This window comes from Equus asinus, chromosome 20 (assembly GCF_041296235.1).
Source record: "Equus asinus isolate D_3611 breed Donkey chromosome 20, EquAss-T2T_v2, whole genome shotgun sequence".
NCBI classification, from domain to species: Eukaryota; Metazoa; Chordata; class Mammalia; order Perissodactyla; family Equidae; genus Equus; species Equus asinus.
The window spans coordinates 98059698-98084132 of NC_091809.1; the positions used below are offsets into that span (position 1 = coordinate 98059698).

General features: G+C 35.1%; 1 protein-coding gene across 1 annotated transcript in view; it reads left to right on the forward strand.

Annotated features, from left to right (window-relative positions):
• The window catches only part of PDE3B (phosphodiesterase 3B), a 186665-nt gene that overhangs the window by 146883 nt on the left and 15347 nt on the right, over nt 1–24435 (forward strand). The window contains exons 8-12 of the mRNA XM_044752259.2: nt 3629–3780; nt 4567–4704; nt 5680–5791; nt 7639–7752; nt 22639–22838. Of these exons, the coding sequence (XP_044608194.2) occupies nt 3629–3780; nt 4567–4704; nt 5680–5791; nt 7639–7752; nt 22639–22838 (716 nt within the window). The remainder of the gene's footprint in view (nt 1–3628; nt 3781–4566; nt 4705–5679; nt 5792–7638; nt 7753–22638; nt 22839–24435) is intronic.

Here is a 24435-nt window from a genome sequence, read left to right on the forward strand (position 1 = left end):
GCCAGGAAAATTAGAAAGAAAAGGAAATAAAGTTATTCTGAATGGAAATAAAGAAATAAAACTGTTCCTATTCACAGATCATATGATCCTTTATGTATAAAATCCCAAAGAAATCACACACACACACACACACACAATTATTAGGACCAATAAACAAGTTCAGCAAAGTCACAAGATACAAGACCAATGTACAAAATCAATTATATTTTTATATACTAGCAATGAACCATGGTAAATTGAAATTAAGAAAGCATTTCCATTCACAACAGTGTCAAAAGAATAAAGTAGAATAAATTTAACAAAAGAAGTGGGAGACTTATAAACTGAAAACAAACATTGTGAAGAAAATCTAAATAAAGAGGCATTTCATAGTAATAGACTGGAAAAACTCAGTGTGGTCAACAGAGCTATTCTCCCAAATTGATCTGTAAATTCAAGGCAACACTTAGCAAATTCCAGCAGGCTTTTTTTTGGTAGAAATTGACAAGCCGGTCTTAAAATGTACGTGGAAATACAAATGACCTACAATAGCCAAAACAATTTGGAAAAAGAACAAATTTGTAGAACTAATACTATCTGATTTCAAAACTTATTATAAATCCACTGTAATTAAGACAGTGTGGTATTGGCACAAAGATGAGCCTGTAGATCAATGGGGCAGAACTATGAGTCCAAAAATAAATTCATGCATTTATGGTCAATTGATTTTTGACGTAGAAGCCCGATGATTCAAAAGAGAAAGTTTTTTCAACAAATGTTGCCAGGACAATTGGATATACACTTGCCAGAAAAAGAATTTGGATGCTTACCTCACCATATACACAAAAAGTAACTCAAAATAGATCATACACCTAAGTGCAAGAGTTAAAACAGTGAAACTTCTAGAAGAAAACATTTGACAGAATCTTTGTGACTGTGGGTTGAGTAAAGCGTTCTTAGATATAATACCAAAGAACGATCCATGAAACAAAAGAATGACAAATTGGGCTTCAGCAAAATTTAAAATTTTTGCACTCCAAAAGACATCAATATGAAAATGAAAAGACAAACCACAGATCGGGAGAAAATATTTGCAAATTCTACATCTGATAAAGGTCTTATATCCATGATACATAAAGAACTTTTACAACTCAATATTAAGAAGTCAAACAATTCAATTAAAAAATGGGTGAAAGATTTTAGATATTTTGGTGAAAGTCATTTGGTGAAGGATATAAACAAATAGGTAATAAACACGTGAAAAGATGATGAACATCATCAGTCATTAGGGAAGTGCCAATTAATATTGCCATGAGATACCACTACACTCAAACTAGGGCAACTATAAACAAAAAGACAGACAATACCAAATGTTAAGGATGTAGAGAAATTGAAACCTTCATGCATTGCTGATGGGAATGTAAAATGGTATAGCCAGTTTGGCAAAGTTTTCACAGTTTCTTAAAAAGTTACACATAAATTTACCATATCACTCAATTATGCCATGGCTAAGAATTTTCCCAGGAGAAAACATATGAGCACTCAAAGACAGGATTGTGAATACTTATGATATCATTATTCATGATAGTGCAAAACTGGAGATGATCCAAATGTCCATTGACTTGCAAACTGATAAATATCATGTGGTGTATCCATACAGTAGAATTCTATTTAGCAATTAAAGGAACGGACTTCTGATACATGCTACTATATGGATAAACTTCAAAATATTAAGTAGAAGAAGTCAGGCTCAAAAAACTATGTATTGTATGATTCCATTTGTATGAAATTCTAGAAAAGGCTAATTTATAGAGACAAAAATTAGAACAGTGATGGGGTAAAAATAAGGATTAACTGTAAATAGGCATGAGGGTATATTTTGAGGTGATGAGAATGTTCTAAAACTGGATTGTCATAATGGTTGTACAACTGTAAATTTACTAAAATTGTTGAATTATATACTTAAAATGGATGGATTTTATGGTATGTAATTATACTCAATAAAGCTTTTAAAAAACATTTATTGATTCTCACAGTTGTTTTTTTTGAGGAAGATTAGCCCTGAGCTAACATCCATGCCCATCTTCCTCTACTTTATATGTGGGACGCCTACCACAGCATGGTGTGCCAAGTGGTGCCATGTCTGCACCCGGGATCCGAACTGGCAAACGCTGGGCTGCCGAGAAGCGGAACATGCGCACTTAACCACTGCACCACCAGGCCCGCCCCCTCACAGTTTTTTGGATTGACTGGTATCAACTGGGAGATTCTCACTTGAGGGCTCTCATGTGATTGCAGTCAGATATTGACAAGGGTGACAGTCATTTGAAGAGTTGATTGGGCTGAATTTCCAAGATGGATTACTCATGTATTTGTTGGCTATTGACCAGTCCATCTAAATATGACCCCTCTATGAGCTTCTTCCAACATGTTGACTGGATAGCAAGACAGGAGGAATTGGAAGCTGCCAGTCCAGTTAATGGCTCAACCCAGAACAAAGTGTCACGTCTGCCATATTCTGTTAATCAGAGCAGTCATGCAGCCTGTCCAGATTCCAGGGTGCTGGGAAATAAATACTCTCTGTTGATGGAGGAGTGACAAGAATACATTTTAAAAGAGTGCATGTGGGATAAGAGATAGTGTTGTGGACATCTTTGGAAAAGAACTTGCTACATTTATCTCAACTGTTTTTTATTATTATCTGTAAGATATAGTTATTAGGAATTTAGATCATTAAAAAGTAAATCATGTAATGTACCTCAAATGTCAACAATTTTTAGATTGATGGCTATTTTAGAATATTATTATAATTAGTGCCTTATCAAGAATAGTTGAATATTCTAAATTTCATTTCATCCTGTCTCTCAGTACTCATGTGTATCAGCTTTGATATGTTCCTGAACTTTTCATAAAGAAAGTCACAGAATGTGTGCCTTTGTGCCTGGCTTCCTTCACTCAACATTATATATTTAAGAATCATCCATATTGTTGCCTGTGATTGTAGTTCATCCTCTTGGCTCCTCAGTGTTCAACTGTGTGGGCTACTACAGTTTATTTGTTCTACTGGTGATGCGTTTTGGGAAAGTTTCCTGTTTAGGATATTACAAATAGAATGAACATGATTTTTTTTACATGTGAATGAATGCTATTTAGCTACCAGTGCTGCTTCCCTTTTCCATGTGATTTGGGAAAAAGAATATTATTAATCACATTGGCAGAGAAATAACTCACAATTCTTTATACTATGTTTTAACTTTTGGATGTGCCTTAATCTCATTCATAATTATGAGTTTAGAGTTTTTGTGTCTAAAACTCCAGCGATTTCAAATGTTGGAAATTGTTTACATTAAATTGGTAAAAAGTTCCTATTGATAGGGGCTGTTTTTTTCTGTTTCTCACTTTTATAAAGAATTTCCACCTGTATCTTTCATCCATGAGTAGATAAATCAGGTGAAATGTTGCTAGAACACAAAATACCTGGGCCAAATAGTCCAGCAAGATATGACCTAATGGTGTCATTAATTTAGACTGAATGCCAGTGTGGTTCACTTTATCTGAATATGTTTTACAAATAATTTTTCTTAGAAAACTGTCCATTTAGGGCAAATTTTATTCTTATCTGTTTGTTAACATATATATTTTTTGAAAGGTGATGAAGACAACACCATTTTCTCAAAAGAATCATTCAGCATTACAGAAGCTCAACACGAAGTGGAAACAGAGAACAGAGACTCTAGAAAATTATTTTTGGAAGGTGACAATCACCTAACAGAAGAGGCACAGAATGAGCAGCAGCCAAATGTAAAAGATAAATTTTCAATATGATTATATTAAGGTGAAATATAATGTTAGTACTAGTTTCATTGTTTTTGTCCAGAACAAGGTCTTTAATATATTTTAATTTTTTTTACTGAAAGTCACTATAACGCATTAAAGAAAAACTTGGCTTAAAAATAATAATTACTTCTAAACTCATCATCCTAGAAAAACAAAGTGCATTCATTTTTAAATGAACACATATTATTTAGTTTTATAGTAGATATATTACTTTCTATGCTGATATTTTCTTCATTGTGTATGTTAAAGTATGAAGAACATGTAGTCATTAAAAAACAATGAAAATAATCTACTTACAGTAGCAATTTTTTTTACTGTTTTTAAGGTTCAAAATTTAAGCTTTTTAGGGGAAAAAGCCCATCCATTTCTTTTGAGAAGTTATCCTAGTAATGAATGCCCATATAAGGATATGAGTTTCTTTCTATTATTATTTGATACCTGTAACTTCTAAAACAAAAAGAATGGATTTTAGATTTGTATAATGTTTTGGAAATATTTTTTTATTTATTAAAGTAATGTGAAGATTAATAAGTCTTCTGATACCTAAAAGACATGTTTATATTTGTCTCAAGATAGCCTTCTACAAAGAAAATAGGAAGTACAGATTATATTTGAGAATAACCATTAAACAAAATAATACTGACCATTTTCTAATATTCAGCTTTAAGTATTCTCATTTAGATGTGGATTTGACAATATTTATAAAAGGTAAGGTTAAGTTGGTTTGGTTTTTCCCTCCTGTGTGTACAGATTGAACAGGAAGCATCACTAGACCTGATTTTAATGGAAGATTATGATTCATTAATAGAAAAGATGAGCAACTGGAATTTTCAAATTTTTGAGCTTGTAGAAAAGATGGGAGAGAAATCAGGAAGGATCCTCAGTCAGGTTTGTTTCAAATCTCTACTTCTTTATTATAAATTAATTTTTTCTTGAATCTTTCTAAAAAGCTGAATCTAAAAATGTATAGTATTGGTTTAGGTACAAGTTCAACATTGTTCATTGAATTATTTTTTTCACAAATGAAATAATCAGTAGAAAATTTGAAAATAGAAACGTATGTATATAAACCCATATATATGTAAACAATTATATTATTATATCTCTATTTCATATAATTTTATATATATAAATGAAAAGTAGTTTATGTGCCCATGTTAATGGGATAAATTAATTTAGACTAAAGAAGTGATAAAGATTTGCTTTTTATTGAATCTTGAGGTTGAAAAGGACATGAAAGGTGATCTAGTTCTAACCATTGAAACTTACGCTGCATTTTTTTCACCTGCCCTCCCGGTACTTCACCCAAGGGCAAGTGGTTCATTTCATGCCAGAACTATGGAAAAATACCTTCCTTTTTACCACTCAGACTCCAGGTTCTCCCTGATGGGTCCACACAACAGCATCAGATTAACTTCCCAAAATATCACTCGCATAAGCTCCAAAGTATCTTATTTATGAAAAACAAGAACATAAGGATAAATTATGTGGAGGGCATATAAGTTCATCTCATTGAAGTCTTTAGGGACAAAAATGTGATAAACATATTGTTCTGACTTCTTTTAACACCCAGGACTAGAATAGAATAAAATTCATGTTCCCTTCAATAAATTATGAATAAAGCTGAAGGGAAGAATGGAAAAGTCTTAAACCTGAGATATGATATGGTTTTCAAGGGCTTTAGGGTGATTCTTCCTTTTTCACGTTTTGGAAAGAATTCATTGTGGGGAAGTTTTTAATTATTAATTTAAAGACATAAACATGGTTAACATTCCTAAATGCAAATCACAAAAACATATTATACTCAACTACAAATAGAAATTCTGATTTTTTAAAGTGCACTTTATTTTAATTGACATTTAGGTTATGTATGCCTTATTTCAAGACACTGGTTTATTGGAGATATTTAAAATTCCCACTCTACAGTTCATGAACTATTTTCGTGCATTAGAAAATGGCTATCGAGACATTCCTTGTAAGTATTAACATATCTTACTTAGGTTCAACTAATACTGGTTTTGAAAGTCTTTGTTTTTCCCTTCAGATAGTCTCTTAAGCATGTTTTAAATAACATGTTTGGAAGTGTTTTAAAATAGGGATTTAAAAAGAAAATGTGTATCCCACTACGTACAGTTAACTGACTACTGTTAGCATTTTGGTATTTATGCTTCAAGACTTTTTTCTTATATATATTCATTTTTTATAAAGTGAATTATTATATTGATACCTATATATAATCTGCTTTTTCACTTAATTATTATAGTATATATCTTTCTATGTTAAATTATTCATCTGAGTACCTTACCTTTTAAAATGTTTGGTAATATTAAGTAGGTGAAGAGTTTCAGAAAATTCTTGGCTTTAAAATATTTAAAATTTATCCATAGAATTTTTGTTTTTAACTGTGTCCTGATTTATGGAATAATTTTTAATGGCCATTTGATTTTATGGTAAAATATAATTTGAATTTTGTATTAGGAAAAGATAGAATTTTCTTTATATGTCGATAAATTCTACAGTTTCCCTCCATGTGGGACATACTTTTGGGAAATCAATTATATAAATAGCAAATTATTCCTAAAATGGCATAATTCATTAATAATGATGGTGCTTAATAATTTAATGTGTTATGTGTACTATAATTACCACTTAAAAAGTATGCATTTTAAAATGTGGCTGGATTTTATATGTGGAATTAAGTGATATGTTAAGATGGACTTCAACGGAAGGGGAATGGAAAGAAATAGGTAGTAAAGAGTCTTCACTGTCAGCTCCAATTAGGATATATTGGTTAAAAAAGAATCTCTGGATATAACTTTTCTAAACTTTAGTTTCCAAATTTGTAAATAGGAATAACAATGGTCCCTACTGCATAGGTAGTTATAATGTAAGATAAGCCATGCAAAGCATGTATCAGAAGTCATAGCACATAGTAAACGGCCCAGAAAAGGTGATGACTGTATTAATAATAACTAAGCTCCTAGTAGATGACACCATGTCATATCTACAGCCTGGACACTTAGAATTGTATCATCTGCTAGTGCTACATGGTAGGTACTCATTGAACTTTTATTGAATTTCAGCTATGACTATACTCATTAGATTCAAAAAGCTTATCTCATTTAATCTTTGTTGGAAAGCTTGTATTATCTACCTTTTATAGGTGAGAAGTAAAAACACAGAAGTATCTTTCCCAAGATCATAAAACTAGAAATAGCAAAGCTGGGTTTCACTTGTAGGTCTTACCTTTTCACATAGTGGTATTTCAATAAACCCGTGTTGTATTGATCACATTCTATGTGTCAGACACTGTTCTGGATGTTTTCATATGCTGTTTAACATTTAATCCTTATAGCAGGGCATGAGAGAGAGGTATTTCTCATCTTTTTTTGGGGGGAAGGGGTGGAGTTCAAGTATCCAGAATCTGTAACTGTTCTATGTGCCTGTGTGCAAAACCTGTTTTGTGTGCAAACACGGGTCTGCATAATCCAGATGTTATTTTCATGTTTTTAAAAGCCACAAAACAGCAACCTTAAGTAAATTTTCCAGTGCCTTTCAATTAGCCCTGGTTACCCTGCCTTTTCTTTGACCCTTTACTATGTTTTCATGGTATATGTGAAAGTTTTAAAAGATAACTCTTTAACACCTTAAGAGACTTTAAAAAGTAAGATGAAACAAAAATACAATTGTAGGAAGTTATTCTAAGCCATACATTTTATTTATGAGGATATAGTATGACTAGAAAATTATTGTACTTTTATAAACATCGTATGTTAAAAATAACAGAATGATCATTTTTATAAAACATTTTGGTGACTTTAGATCACAATCGTATACATGCCACAGATGTCTTACATGCAGTTTGGTATCTGACAACACGACCAATTCCTGGCTTACAGCAGACCCACAATGATCCTGCAACAGGAAATGAAACAGGTACTTCCTTCTACAAATGTTTCTTTTTAATTACTTGATTAGTATTAATAAATCAAGCTCTTATTTTATTACCCCCATTCTCTTAAATTTTTCATTAAGTAGCTTTGGTACATATAAAGGATTATGTAAATTTTGATGAACAATAATGACATACAAATTAGGAAACCTACTACCCATTTTAAGAGCTAGGTTAGTATCCAATGCTGCTGGATCTGCCATGTTTCTTTTCTGTGTCTCATCCTGCTGCTTTCCCCACTGAGACAGCCACTATCCTGTGGGTTATGGTGATCATTTCTTTGCTTTTTTCTTTCAATTCTTGGGGTTTTTTTTTAGGTGTATCATAGATTAAAAATACATAATATTCCCAATGAAATGGGACATGTTTAAAAGCCTCACGTAGGTATTTAAATGATATTTGAAAACTTGTAACATTCAAATTTTGCCTCCAAAAATGTTAATTCTCTCATCATAAATAGAATTATTTATACAAATATAATGAATTATAATATTCATAGTTCTCCTATTCTAGCTTATAAAAGAAAGGAGAAATATTCTAATAAGATACACACACACATAAACATCAGGACAGAATTTGCTTAGTTACAAATGCCTGAGAAATATTACCATACTAATCAGTGTAAATGTCATCGACTTAGCCACTGCTTTGCTTTCTTTGGTACTTGAGTCTAAAGTACTGCCATTATTTGTTTGATGGATTTGCCTTATGTCACTGGTTCATTTTTGTTTGCCATCCATATTTACTCTTTCCTGGTGCTCTTGATTCTTTCCAGTAGTTCTTGCTTCCATCAGAGATCATTATCTTCAGGTTTTTTGTTTGTAGATGTATTTATTTTGTCTTAGAAGAATTTTTTCATATTTTAGCACATTTGAAGATATCATTACATCATCTTCTGACTTCTATAGTTTCTGTTGACAAATTGCCCATAAGTCTTATTTCTCCTTAAAAGTAATATGTCCCTTTTCTCCTTGCTGTTTTTTTTTAGCATTTTGACTATGATGTACTCAGGTGATTTTTCTTTGTATTCATCTTGCTTGGGGTTCAGTGAACTTCTTGAATATGTTGATTAAAATCTTTTATTGATTTCTGTCATGTTCTTCAAAATTCTTTCAGCCTCTGCCTGTTGCCCAATTCCAAAGCTGCTTCCACATTTTTAGGTATTGGTCATGGCAATAACCCACTTACAGGTACCAAAATCTGCATTAGTTTCCTTTTGCTGCTGTAACAAACTGCCACAGACTTAGTGGCTTAAAACAATACAAATTTATTATCTTACTGTTCTGGAGGTCAGAAGTTTAAAATAGGTCCATCTCGGCTAAAATCAAGGCGTCAGCAGGATTGTTTTCTTCCTAGAGTCGTCTGGAGAATCCGTTTTCTTGCTTCCTCCAGATTGTAGAAGCCACCTGCATTCCATGGCTTATGACCCCTTCTTCAAAGACAGAAACATAGCATCTTCAAGTCTCTCTGACCCTGACCTTTTCATCCTTCCAAGAAATTAGCAAAAGGTGGTCCAGGTACAACCTCAGCTTTCTTTTCTGAGTACATCTCCCTGACAGTGAATCTCCTACTTCTAGCATCTTTTGCAGTCTGGACAGGTTGAGAATATCCCAAGTTATGAAGTTCTGGTGCCTTTTTGTTTAACAGTTCTCCCTCAATCTATCATTTTGCTCTTGCATTTTACTACAAACAGTAAGAAACCAGGCTATATCTTAAACATTTTGCTTAGAAATCGCCTCAACCAAATTTCTAAGTTCATCATTTATGTTTTGTGCTCCATGTAATTACAGCACACAGTTCAGCTAAGCTTTCTGCTACCAGGTAACAGTGATGCCCATTCTTCTAGTTTGCAATAATATGTTCATCATTTCTTTCTGAGCCTTCACTGGCAGTGCCCTTAACAGCAGTTTTCTACCACCAGCCCTTTCACGATGACTTAAGTATTCCCTACGGCGATATGTGTTTTCTCTCCCATGCTCCTTACTTCCTCCTGAGTTCTTACTAGCAGTGTTGTAAGTCCTTATATACAGTGTTAGGGAATCAAGTATCTGTAGACACTAGGCTTTGGGAGACCCAGTAGCTGTTGAAATGGAAAATTAATGTGGAAACAAAGACTACAAGGACTACGGGATGTGCTGCCTTATTCTAATTGCATTGGGGAACTAATAGAAAAGAAATGACTATGGCACCAGAAGCACAAGCAACAAAAGCAAAAATAAACAAGTGGGACTACATCAAACTAAAAAGCTTCTGCCACTGCAAAAGAAACAGTCAATAAAATGAAAAGGCAACCTTCAGAATAAGAGGAAATATTTGCAAAGCACATATTGGATAAGGGATTAATATCCAAAATACATAAACAACTCAGTAACAAAAAAAAATCCAATAAAAAAAATGGGCTGAGGAACTAAATAGATGTTTTTCCAAAGAAGACATCCAAATGGCCAACAGATACATGAAAATATGTTCAACATCACTAATCATCAGGGAAACATAAATCAAAACCACAATGAAATATGATCTCTCGCTTGTTAGAATGGCTATCATCAAGAGGACAAGATACAAATGTTGAAGAGGATGTGAAGATAACGGAAACCTGTTCACTGCTGGTGGGAATGTAAATTAGTTCAGCCATTGTGGAAAACAGTATGGAGGTTCCTCAAAAAATTAAAAATAGAACTACCATATGATCCATCAATTCCACTTGTGGGTATATATCCAAAGGAAATGAAAACAGGAGTTTGAAGAGATATGTGCACTCCCATGTTTATTGCAGTATTATTCACAATAGTACGACATGGAAATAACCTAAGTGTCTGTCAACAGATGAATGGATAACGAAAATGTGATGTATATACACACACACACATATATAAATATACACACATACATACACATACACACACACAATGGAATATTATTAAGCCATGAGAAAGAAGGAAATCCTATCATTTGCTGCAACCAAGGATGGACCTTGAGGGTATTATGCTAAGTGAAATAAGTCAGACAGAGAAAGATAAATACTGTATGATCTCTCTGATATATGGAATCTAAAAAGCTGAACTTGTGAAAACAGAGAGTAGAATGGTGGTTACCAGGGGCTGGGTGGTGGGGAAATTGATGAGATGTTGTCTAAAGGTACAAACTTGGACTAGTAGATAAATAAGTCCTGGAGAGTGAATGATTCTGTCTGATCCTTATTATCAAGAGGAAATAGGGTTGTACTACATGTGAGAGAATGTCAGGAACCCAGGGAATTCTCTGGTCTTTTTGGTACTCTTGTGTCCACTGACAGAAGATAATGAAAAACTACAGTAGTCCACCATCAGTATCACTAATAGTGCAGACCCCTGAAAGCATGGGGATAGAACCATAATCAATAGAGATGCGAGTTGAGGACAAAAGAAACATGGGATGGCTTGTGGAATAAGAAAATGATAAATCCCAAGTGCAGCTATGTGACCAGTCACAGAAATGAAGTTTATAATAGCCATATGTATTTTCCCTCATTGCTTTGATAGGTATTTTAATATATTAAGTATCTTTTTTTCTTCCTCTTTCTCATTCTCCTACCAGCTGATATATGGTTGATAGACATTTGGGTTCTTTCTACTTTTGGGCTATTATGAATAATGCTGCTATGAGTATTCAGGTACCAGTTTTTGTGTGGATAAATGTTTTCATTTTTCTTGGGCATATATCTAGATGTAGACTTTCTGGCTCATGAGGTGACTCTGTGGTTAACATTTCAAGGAACTGCCAAACTATTTTCCAAAGTAGCTGTACTATTTTACATTCCTACCAACAATGTATGAAGGTTCCAATTTCTTGCCACTTCTTGTTGTTATCTGTCTTTTTGATAGCCATCCTACTGGGTGTGAAGTTGCATCTCATTGTGGTTTTGATTTGTATTTCCCTAATGGCTAGTGATTTTTCTTTTTTAAGTTAATTTTTATTGAGTTTATGATAGTTTACAAACTAGTGAAATTTCAGTTGTACATTATTGTTTGTCAGTCGTATTGTAGGTGCACCCCTTCACCCTTTGTGCCCACACCCCACCCCACCCCCTTTCCCCTGGTAGCCACTAATCTGTTCTCTGTCTACATGTTTAAATTCCTCATATGAGTGGAGTCATACAGAGATTGTCTTTCACTGTCTGGCTTATTTCACTTAACATAATTCCCTCAAAGTCCATCCATGTTGTTGTGAATAGGATGATTTTATTCTTTTTTATGGCTGAGTAGTATTCCATTGTATATATATACCATATCTTCTTTATCCAGTCGTCAGTTGATGGGCACTTAGGTTGCTTCCATGTCTTGGCTATTGTAAATAATGCTACAATGAACATAGAGGTGCATGGGACTTTTGGAATTGCTGACTTCAAGCTCTTTGGATAGATACCCAGAAGTGGGATGGCTGGGTCATATGGTATTTCTATTTTTAATTTTTTGAGAACTCTCCATACTGTTTTCCATAGTGGCTGCACCAGTTTGCATTCCCACCAGCAGTGTACGAGGGTTCCTTTTTCTCCACAACCTCTCCAACATTTGTTACTTTTTGTTTTGGTTTTTTTGCCATTCTAACGAGTGTAAGGTGATATCTTAGTGTAGTTTTGATTTGCATTTCCCTGATGATTAGCGATGATGAACATCTTTTCATGTGCCTATTGGCCATCTGTATATCTTCTTTGGAGAAATGTGTGTTCACGTCTCCTGCCCATTTTTTGATTGGGTTGTTTGACTTTTTGTTGTTGACTTGTGTAAGTTCTTTATATATTATGGATATAACCCTTTGTCAGATGTATGACTTGCAAATATTTTTTCCAGTTAGTGGGTTGTTTTTTTGTTTCAATCCTGTTTTCCTTTGCCTTGAAGAAGCTCTTTAGTCTGATGAAGTCCCATTTGTTTATTCTTTCTATTGTTTCCCTTGTCTGAGAAGACATGGTGTCCAAAAGATCCTTTTAATACTGATGTCAAAGAGTGTACTGCCTACAGTTTCTTCTAGAAACCTTATGGTTTCAGGTCTTACCTTTAGGTCTTTGATCCATTTTGAGTTTATTTTTGTGAATGGTGAAAAAGAATGGTCAATTTTCATTCTTTTACATGTGGCTTTCCAGTTTTCCCAGCACCATTTGTTGAAAAGAATTTCTTTTTTCCATTGTATGCCCTCAGCTCCTTTGTCAAAGATTAGCTGTCCATAGATGTGTGGTTTTATTTCTGTGCTTTCAATTCTGTTCCATTGATCTGTGCACCTGTTTTTGTACCAGTACCATGCCGTTTTGATTACTGTGGCTTTGGAGTATGTTTTGAAGTCAGGGATTGTGATACCTCCAGCTTTGTTCTTTTTTCTCAGGATTGCTTTAGCAATTCTGGGTCTTTTGTTGCCCCATATGAATTTTAGGATTCTTTGTTCTATTTCTGTAAAGAATGTCATTGGGATTCTGATTGGGATTGTGTTGAATCTGTAGATTGCTTTAGGTAGAATAGACATTTTAACTATGTTTCTTCTTCCAATCCACGTACACAGAATGTCTTTCCATCTATTTATGTCATCATCCATTTCTTTCAGGAAAGGCTTGTAGTTTTCATTGTATAGGTCTTTTACTTCCTTAGTTAAATTCACCCCGAGGTATTTTATTCTTTCTCTTGTGATTGTGAATGGTATTGTGTTCTTGAGTTCTTTTTCTGTTAGTTCATTATTAGAGTATAGAAATGCTACTGATTTATGTAAGTTGATTTTATACCCTGCAACTTTTCTGTAGTTGTTGATTATTTCTAAAAGTTTTCCAATGGATTCTTTGGGTTTTTCTATATATAGTATCATGTCCTCTACAAACAGTGAGAGTTTCACTTCTTCCCTCCCTATTTGGATTCCTTTTATTCATTTCTCTTGCCTAATTGCTCTGGCCAAAACCTCCAGTACTGTGTTGAATAAGAGTGGTGATAGTGGGCATCCTTGTCTCATTCCTGTTTTCAGGGGGATGGTGCTCAGTTTTTGCCCATTGAGTATGATGTTGGCTGTGGATTTGTCATATATGGCCTTTATTATGTTGAGGTAGTTCCCTTCTATGCCCATTTTGTTCAGAGTTTTTATCATAAATGGCTGTTGGATCTTGTCAAATGCTTTCTCTGCATCTATTGAGATGATCATGTGGTTTTTATTCCTCAATTTGTTGATGTGGTGTATCACGTTGATTAATTTGCAGGTGTTGAACCATCCCTGTGTCCCTGGTATGAATCCCACTTGATCATGATGTATGACCTTTTCAATGAATTGCTGAATTCGGGTTACCAACATTTTGTTGAGAATTTTTGCATCTATGTTCATCAGCAATATTGGCCAGTAGTTCTCCTTTTTCATGCTGTCCTTGTCAGGCTTTGGTATCAGCATGATGTTGGCCTCGTAGAATGTGTTAGGAAGTGTTCCATCCTCCCTGATTCTGGAATAGCTTGAAAAGTATAGGTATTAAATCCTCTCTGAAAATTTGGTAGAATTCCCCAGGAAAGCCATCTGATCCTGGGGTTTTATTCTTCGGGATGCTTTTGATTGCTGTTTCAATCTCTTTCCTTGTGATTCATCTATTCAGATTGTCTGCTTCTTCTTGACTCAGCTTTGGGAGATTGTAAGAGTCTAAGAATTTATCTGATTCCTCTAGGTTATCCATTTTCTTGGCATACAGTTTTTCATAGTATTCTCTTATAATCTGTTGTATTTCTGTGGAGTCTGTTGTTGTTTCTCCTCTTTCATTTCTGATTTTGTTTATTTGAGCTTTCTCCCTTTTTTTCTTTGTAAGTCTGGCTAGGGGTTTGTCAATTTTATTTATCTTCTCAAAGAACCAGCTCTTTGTTTCATTGATCCTTTCTACTGCCTGTTTTGTTTCAATAGCATTTATTTCTGCTCTGATTTTTATTATTTCTCTCCTTCTGCTGACTTTGGGCTTTGTTTGTTCTTTGTCTAATTCAGTTAGCTGTAATTTGAGATTGCTTATTTGGGATTTTTCTTGTTTGTTAAGGTGTGCCTGTATTGCGATGAATTTCCCTCTTAATACAGCTTTTGCTGTATCCCATGAGTTGATATGGCATATTATCATTTTCATTTGTCTCCAGATATTTTTGATTTCTTCAATGATCCATTACTTGTTCAACAGCATATTGTTTAGTCTCCACATCTTTGTCCCTTTCTCAGCCTTTTTCTTGTAATTAATTTCTAGGTTTATAGCATTATGATCAGAGAAGATGCTTGTTATTACTTCAATTTTTTTAAATTTATAGAGGCCTGCCTTGTTTCCCAACATATGGTCTATCCCTGAGAATGTTCCCTGCGCACTTGAGAAGAATGTGTATTCTGCTGTTTTTGGATGGAGTGTTTTATATATGTCTATTAAGTCCACCTGTTTTAGCTTTTTTGTTTAATTCCACTGTTTCCTTGTTGATTTTCTGTCTGGATGATCTGTCCTCTAATGTGAGTGGGGTGTTGAGGTCCCCTACTATTATTGTGTTATTTTTAATATCTTATTTTAGATTTGTTAATAGTTGCTTTATGAACTTTGGTACTCCTTTGTTGGGTGCATAGATATTTATAAGCATTATTTCTTCTTGATGTAGTGTCTCTTTGATCATTATATATTGACCCTCTATGTATCTCTTTACCTGTCTTATCTTGAAATCTACTTTGTCTGATAGAAGTATTGTGACACCTGCTTTCTTTTGTTTGCCATTAGCTTGGAGTATTGTCTTCCACCCCTTCACTCTGAGCCTGTGTTTGTCCTTGGAGCTGAGATGTGTTTCCTGGAGGCAACAAATTGTTGGATCTTGTTCTTTAATCCATCTTGCCACTCTGTGTCTTTATTGGAGAGTTCAGTCCATTTACATTGAGGGTGATTATTGATGTATGAGGGCTTAATGCTGTCATTATACCACTCGTTTTCTGGTTTTCCTGCATTTCCTTTGTTTCTCGTCCTGTGTGTTTTGGCCCACCCATTGACTTCTCCAGTTTCTTATGCTGGGTTTCTTAGCTTTTTCCTTATTTATTTTTTGTGTCTCTGTTCTGTTTTTTAATTTAGTGGCTACCCTGAAGTTTGTATTCAGAATCTCGTGCATAACATAGTCCGTTTTCTCATGGCCTCTTATTTCCTTAGCCTAAACTGATTCAGTCCCTTTCCTCCTCCCCTCCTAAGTTATTATTTTCATCTCTGATTCCAACTTGTGTTGTGAATTTGGGGTTAAAGTGATAAGATTGTCTTTGTTTTTGGTGTTTTCCTTCCCTTTATCCTAATGCTGTAGTTGAATATTTGCTATCCTATTCTGATTCTATTTGTCGCCTTACTCTGTGTTCTGTGACCCCTTTCTCCCTTTTTTCTTTTTTCAGGTATGAGGGCCTTCTTGAGGATGTCTTGTAGGGGGGGTCTCATGGCTACAAAGTCTCTTAGCTTTTCTTTGTCTGGGAAAGATTTAATTTCTCCCTCATATCTGAAGGATATTTTTGCTGGATAGAGTATTCTTGGCTGAAGATTTTTATTTTTACAGTTTTGAATATGTCATTCCATTCTCTCCTAGCTTGTAAGGTTTCTGCAGAGAAATCCAATGAAAGTCTGATACAGGTTTCTTTGTAGGTTGTTTTCTTCTGCCTTGTTGCCCTGAGTATTCTTTATTTGTCATTCATTTTTGCCAGGTTTACTACTATATGCCTTGTAGTAGGTCTTTTTACATTGACATATCTAGGAGATCTGAAAGCTTCCTCCACACACATTGTTCTCTCATTCCCTAGATTTGGGAATTTCTCTGCTATTGTTTCTTTGAGCACGCTTTCTGCTCCATTCTCCTTTTCTTCACCTTTGGGTATACCTATAATTCTTATGTTGCATTTCCTCATTGAGTCAGCTATTTCTCGGAGATTTTCGTCATTTCTTTTTAGTCTTAGTTCTTTCTCTTCCTCTGTCTGGAGCCATTCAACCTCTCTATCTTCTGTTATGCTAATTTGCTCCTCTATGGTGTGCACATGGGCATTCTGGGAATTCATATTCTGTTTTTTCTGATCTATTGTATTTTTCATCTGTAGTATTTCTGATTAATTCTTCTTTATCGTTCAATCTCTTTTGTGAAGTAACCAGACCTCGTTGACTTGTTTCTCTATATTTTCCTTACCTCATTTGAGTTTTTTGACTATAGCCATTCTGAATTCATTGTCATTTAGTTTACCTATTTCCAAGTCCTCAAGACATAATTCTGTGTTTTCATTGTTTTCCTTCTTGTCTGGAGCTTTTATGAATTGTTTGATGCTAGAAAAATGATTTTTCCTCATAGTGATATTATTTGGTCGCAGGTACAGCTTCTCGCCACTAGATGGGGGTCAAGAGCAAAGTATTTTGAGCCCTCCGCCTTCACCTGAGATGGCAGGGCACAGTGTGGGTTGTGGGCGGGCACTTTCTCTTGCTCACAGACCCGGGTTTCCCGATCAGCTCTCCCTGTCTGGTCTCCTGGGGTCTTGGCTTGATGAGGTCACCCCACACGAAAGCTTTTGCCCCATTAGAGGGCTTCCCTCTGGGCTGCTAGGGTCCTAGGGAGTCTTGGGTGATCCTGTGGCTGTGTGACCCCTCCCCCACTCCTTCTTTCATGCAGCCTCCCACGGCAGTGATCCCAGTCTTTAGGGGGAGGGAGCAAAGTTCTCTCAACCTGTTCCAGCTCCTCTGAGGCGGACTACAGCCTCTCTGCCCTCTGTCATTTGGCTGCTGTGGGTCTATGAGGATTCCTGTGCTATTAGGATATTTTTTGTTGGAATATGATTGCTCATTTTTGTTGTATGTTGGAGGGGAGAGAGTCCTGGGCAAGCTCACTCCACCACGACACTGACGTCACTCTTGAGCATCTTTTCATGTGGTTATGAGCCATTTGTATATCTTCTTCAGAGAAATGTCTATTCATGTACTTTTTCCATTTTAAGATTTGGTCATTTGTCTTTTTGTTTTTTGGAGGAAGATTAGCCGTGAGCTAACATTGCTACCAATGTTCCTCTTTTTGCTGAGGAAGATTGGCCCTGAGCTAACATCTGTCCCCATCTTCCTCTATTTTATATGTGGGATGCCTGCCACAGCATAGCTTGATAAGTGGTGCTATGTCCGCGCCTGGGATCTGAACTGGCGAACCCTGGGCTGCTGAAGCTGAGCCGTGCACACTTAAGCACTACGCCATGGGGCCAGCCCCTCGTTTGTCTTTTTATTATTGAATTTTTAGGAGTTCTTTATATATTCTGGGTACAGAATGTATAAGATTTATGATTTGCAGCCTTACAGATTCATGATTTGCAGCTGTTTGCTCCCATACTGTGAGTTGTGTTTTCAGTTTCTTGAGGATGTCTATTGAAGCACAAAAGGTTTTAATTTTGATGTTTAATTTATCTAAGTATTTCTTTTGTTGCTCATGCTGTTTGTGTCATATCTAAGAAGGGTGCCTAACTCAAAGTCATCAAGATTTACTCCTGTTTCTTCTAAGAGTTTCATAGTTATAGCTCTTGAGTTTGGGTCTATGATATATCACCGATGGAACTAATTTGAGGGGATGAAGTGAGGAAAAGGTCCAACATTCTTTTACTCGTGGATATCCAGTTGTCCCAGCACCATTTGTTGAAAAGAATTGTTCTTTATTTCTTTTAATCCTTGTTCTTTATATATTCTACACATAGTCAGCTCTAAATGTTATTAAATCAGAGTTTCTACCTTATAAGATGTGAGCATTAAATGAAATAACATGCATGAAAGTGCCTAGCATCATGCAGGGCACACAGTTGTCTCTCAACCAGGTCATGGCACCCTTGTCCAAAATCAATTGACCACAAATATGAGGGTTTATTTCTGGTCTCTCACTTCTATTCCATTGATCTATGTGTCTATCCTTATGCCAGTACCACACTGTCTCCATTACTAAAGCTTTGTAGTAAGCTTTGAAACTGGGAAGTGTGAGTCCTCCAACTTTGTTCTTCTTTTTCAAGATTGTTTTGGCTATTCTGGATGTCTTGCCTTTCCCACATGACTTTTAGGTTCAGCTTGTAAATTTCTACAAAAAAAAGACATTTTGTAGAATTTTGGGAGTTTGATAGTGATTGTATTGAATCTGCAGATCATTTCGGGGGTATTGCCATCTTAATTAACAATATTAAGTCTTCTGATCCACAAACATAGGTATTTTCCCACTTATTTATGAGTCTCCTTTAATTTCTTTCAACAATAATTTTTTCGTTTTCAGAATACTGGTTTTGCAATGCTTTTGTTAAGTTTATTCCTAAGTATTCTTTTTAAAAAAATTTTATTGAGGTCACATTGGTTTATAACATTATGTACATTTTAGGTGTACATCATTATATTTTGGCTTCTGTAGACTGCATCATGTTCACCGCCAAAAGTCTAGTTTCCATCTGTCACCATACATGTGTGCCCCTTTACCCCTTTCACCCTCCCACAATCCCTCCTCTGGTAAGTACCTATCTGTTCTCCATATCTAGGTGTGTTTTTTGTTTTGTTTTGTTTTTTGGTGAGGAAGATTAGCCCTGAGCTAACATCTGTTGGCAATCTTCCTCTTTTTGCTTAAGGAAGATTGTCCCTGAGCTAACATCTGTGCCAGTCTTCCTCTGCTTTGTATGTGGGACACTGCCACAGCATGGCTCGATGAGTGTTGTACAGGTCTGTGCCCAGGATGTGAACCTCCAAAGCAGAGTATGTGCACTTAACCACTATGCCACCAGGCTGGCCCTATATGTTTCTTTTTTTTATCTCCCACATAATCGGTGAAATCATATGGTATTTGTCTTTCTCTGTCTGACTGATTTTGGTTAGCATAATAGCCTCCAAGTCCAGCCATGTTGTCGCAAATGGCACGATTTCATCTTTTTTATGGCTGAGTAGTATTCCATTGTGTATATATACTACATCATCTTTATCCATTCATCCACTGATGGGCACTTAGGTTGCTTCCAAGTCTTGGCTATTTTGAATTATGCTGCAATGAACATAGGGGTGCATATATCTTCTCAAATTAGTGTTTTCATGTTCTTTGAATAAATACCCAGAAGTGAAATAGCTGGGTCATACAGTAGTTCTATTTTTAACTTTTTGAGAAATCTCCATACTGTTATCCATAGTGGCTACACTAGGTTGCATTCCAACCAGCAGTATGTAAGGGTTCCCTTCTCTCCACGCCCTCTCCAACATTTATTTCTTGTCTTTTTAATAATAGCCATTCTGACAGGTGTGAGGTGATATCTCATTGTAGTTTTGATTTGCATTTCCCTAATAATTATTCATGTTGAACATCTTTTCATGTGCCTGTTGGCCATCTGTATATCTTCCTTGGAAAAATGTCTGCTCATATCCTCTGCCCAATTTTGATTGGGTTGTTTTTCTCTTATTGCCTTGTATAACTCATACAATATTATGAGTTTATATTATGAATATTATAATACAATAACTCATACAATAACACAAAATATTCTTTACATATTTTGGAAATGAACCCCTTGTTGGATACATGATTTGCAAATATTTTCTCCTAATTAGTGAGTTGTCTTTTTGTTTTGTTGATGATTTCCTTTGCCATGCAGAAGCTTTTTAGTCTGATGTAGTCCCATTTGTTTATTTTTTCTTTTGTTTCCCTTGCCTGAAGGAGACATGATAGTCATAAAGATACTGCTAAGACCAATGTCAAAGAGTGTACTGCCTATGTTTTCTTCTACGAGTTTTATGGTTTCAGATCTTACGTTCAAGTCTAATACATTTTGAGTTAATTTTTGTGCATGGTGTAAGATAATGGTCCACTTTCATTCTTTTGCGTGTGGCTGTCCAGTTTTCCCAAAACCATTTATTGAAGAGGCTTTCCTTTCCCCATTGTATGTTCTTGGCTCCTTTGTCAAAAATTAGCTGTCCTGATAGTGTAAATGGAAGTATTTTCTTGGGTTCATTTTTTGATTATTCATTGCTAGTGTTAAGAAATACAATTGAGGTGCCGGCCCTGTGGCTGTGTGGTTAAGTCCGTGCCCTCTGCTTTGGTGGCCGAGGGTTTTGCTGGTTTGGGTCCTTGGCACAGACCTAGCACCGCTCATCAGGCCACGCTGAGGCAGCGTCCACATGCCACAACTAGAAGGAGCTACAACTAGAATATACAACTATGTACTAGGGGGCTTTGGGGAGAAAAAGGAGGAAAAAAAAAAGATTGGTAAGAGATGTTAGCTCAGGGCCAATCTTAAAAAAAAAAAAGAAATACAATTGATTTTTTGCATATTGATCTGTACCCTGCAACACTGATGATCTTAATTTATTAGTTCGAATAGTTTTTCAGTGGATTTTTTAGTATTTTTCTATATACAAGATCATGGCATCTGTAAAATGGAGATGGTTTTACCTCTTCCTTTCTAATCTGGATGGCTTTTACTGAGGCCTCCTTTTAAATTAATCAGCCAGTTAAAAGAATCACCATTTTCAGTAAGAAAGTAAATAAATGGGATCTACAATAGTTATGTTTAATTGTTCTTGCCAGCTATTTTCTTTTTCATACTATTAATTTCATGTTAAACATATATAAACTAATGTATTAAGATTCCAATATGTCAATTTTAAGTAATTATTAAGTTGAAAGGATATCTTTTACCATTTCTGACATTTGTATATATATTTTGAAATTCTAGAGGAAATTCAGAATGCATATAACAGGGAAAATCCAAATTATTGTCTCTGATATTGATAACTAAAGTCTTATTAGAAATTTGAATGTGTAAATATATCTTTATCCATACATTTGTCTTTTTATTTTTCATAACTGTTAAAAAACTAGCTCTAGTGTGGGTGTTTCTAAAACTCAATTTAGATACAAAATATAAACAGCATGAAAATAATGAGGTATCTTTATAATTATCACTAGTGTGTATTAAAGTTATTATGTTAAAAAATTCTTAATGCCAAAAATAGAGTGAACTCTAAATTGTGATAAAAATTGTTTTGGACTTTGACAAGCCAGGATATTATTCCTAGGTTCCACTGGTGAACACAAGCAATGAAATTTTTTCTCTCTTTAACATCTTAGTGGTTTTGTTTGCTGTCTACTCTAAATATAGTTTATTTTCTCCTTCTTATACTTTAAGATCCCTTTAGAAAAAATAATAGAGTGACCATTTAAAGAAATAAAGTCACCAAAATACAAAAAGGAAGAAATCAATGGTAATATATTAAGACACCAAAAGCACAGTGCTGATAATGAAAATATTGTTTCCAGCTAGAGGATAAAAAGGGTTATGTTTCTGAGACATTCCTCAGTTTTCCATGCTTTTTCATTTTCCCTAGTTTTTCTCTCCATTATTTTATAAGAGGCTTCATGGAAGGAAAAAGAAAGGGAAGATGGGTTGTAGTCAGAGCTGCAAATGAAATGTAATCTATCTGGATATAAGATTTGAAAAGCATCTATGTTGAGAAGCTGAGTTTGTTAATATATTAAATTCCTAATTCTCTATATTGTTTTCATGAATTTTATTCTCTAGATTGCTTTTTCTTGTTACCTCCTATTCCCTGGCCATTATATCTAGCCTTACAAATGTTTAGAAAATCAGAGGCTTTTAAAAATTATTATTAGTCAGAGAAAGAGAGCATCATGAGAATCCTGTCACATCCTGTAAAGTAAGTGACTTCAAGGTCACGTATGATACTCTTCCTCTTTGTTAGCATGTATGTTGGAAATAATATCCTGTTTTAGGCCTATGTTTATAAATAGAGTCTATTTCTTAGGTAAGTCAACAGATAAGATGAATAATCATATTACCTATGAGGAATCTCCACCTTAGCCGCATTGTGAGGAAGTTATGTGTAATGCTGGTTTATTTTGCTTGTTCCTCAGATTCTGATGGTAGAATTAGCCCTGAGCAAACTGCTTACATTTCTTCGAGGAGCTGCTCTATTCCAGATGAGAGCTATGGTTGTCTGTCTGCAAACATTCCTGCGTTGGAATTGATGGCTCTATATGTGGCAGCTGCCATGCATGATTATGATCACCCAGGGCGGACAAATGCATTTCTAGTGGCTACAAATGCCCCTCAGGTAGGAAATACTTTAGAAAGTTTAAAGAATGATTCTGAAATTTTACAACCATGCTATGTAGATATCCCTTTGTAAACTATTCTTCAGTTGAATCATATGGCCACTCCATCTACATTGTAATTAACTGGATAATAACACATAGTATTGACATGATGTGTGTTAAAGAATTAGGGAAAAATCACCTTCTTCAACTATAAAATGAAGAAAATGTTCATGAAAGAGTAACTCGCTGTTTTATAAAATTCTGGAGTCCTTGCTGTCAGTATTTTTGCCTTTGATCAAATCGATAAGACTGATAAATGTACGACTCTTCCTTCTGGCAAGGTCCTTTGTATGGCTAAAAGCTATAATGATTGAGAACTATTACTATTTTTTGTTGTTGTTGTCCCCTTTTTTCCTCTAAGACATGCCTTAATACCTAGACCCCAAATCTGTTAGCTCTGAATATATTCGTGTATGTAAAATTCTCCTAGCACCACAGCACAGCTGATAAGGTGCAGGATTCCTTTAGGGTCACAATTTGGATAAGAGGTAGGAGTTTCCACAGAATGGATACAGTAATTGTAATTGCTTTAAACATTAGGACTTGGAACTACTTGGTTTTGAGTAGAATGGTTGTTGGTATTTGTTTTAGGCTGGTGATTCCTGAAATGTCATCTGTATATTTCTAACTTCATGCCTTACAAAGAGTAAGTGGTCAGTGATTGTTTGCTGAATCTTACTTCTTCACTTTATGACTCTGTGTTTAAACCTCAGTTCTGATTCTTTCATCTTCTATAGCCATTCTCTGTGTTCCTTTTCTCACTTTTATCTCTTTCACATATTCTCACTATTTATGCATAGGAGTTAGATTCTCTAACCAGAACAAGAGTAGGATTGAGACAGAGAGGGAGGGAGGAGGGAGGGGAAGGGGGGAATAGTTAAAAAAGCTGTGTGATTAATTTTGTCCAATAAGGCTTTCTTCATTAATAGCTCATGGTTTCTACAGGTAACTTTTTAATGAATTTCAATCTAGATATTAATATTTGTCTGCTTTCTAAGAATTGCTTTGGGAGAAATTACCCAGTAAGGAATATATACTTCCTCATTTGCAGTACCATTCTGCAAGAATCAGATGCCCATTCTCTCTAGCCTAACAACTCATAATCTTTGAAAATCCCAGTACCATGATGGCTCATATATCTGGGCAGTAGTGGCACAGAGGGAAAAGCACTTGTCTTGGGATCAAGGGACTTGAGTTTGATTTCTGGTTACCCACTTATTAGCTGTGTGACCTTAGACAAGTCACCCTTATCTTTCTTAACCTTCAAATATGTACCTGATATGATTAAGGGCACAAAGAGATAACATATGGAAAGTTTTCTACTGTTCCATTTATTTGAGACGCTCCAGAATCAGAAATCATGTAGGCAGAAATTATTTACCTTTCTCTCCCACTCCCTGCGTTTATTCTGCCTTTCATTAGTTTTGAGTACAGGTGAGTCAGACTTGTTTATTACCTCTCCATCAAGGCTATTACAAGTGAGTGAATTCTAATGTTCCCTCTCTCAAATGCAGATAGTTTAAAACAATGATACATGAGTATAATTTACACAAG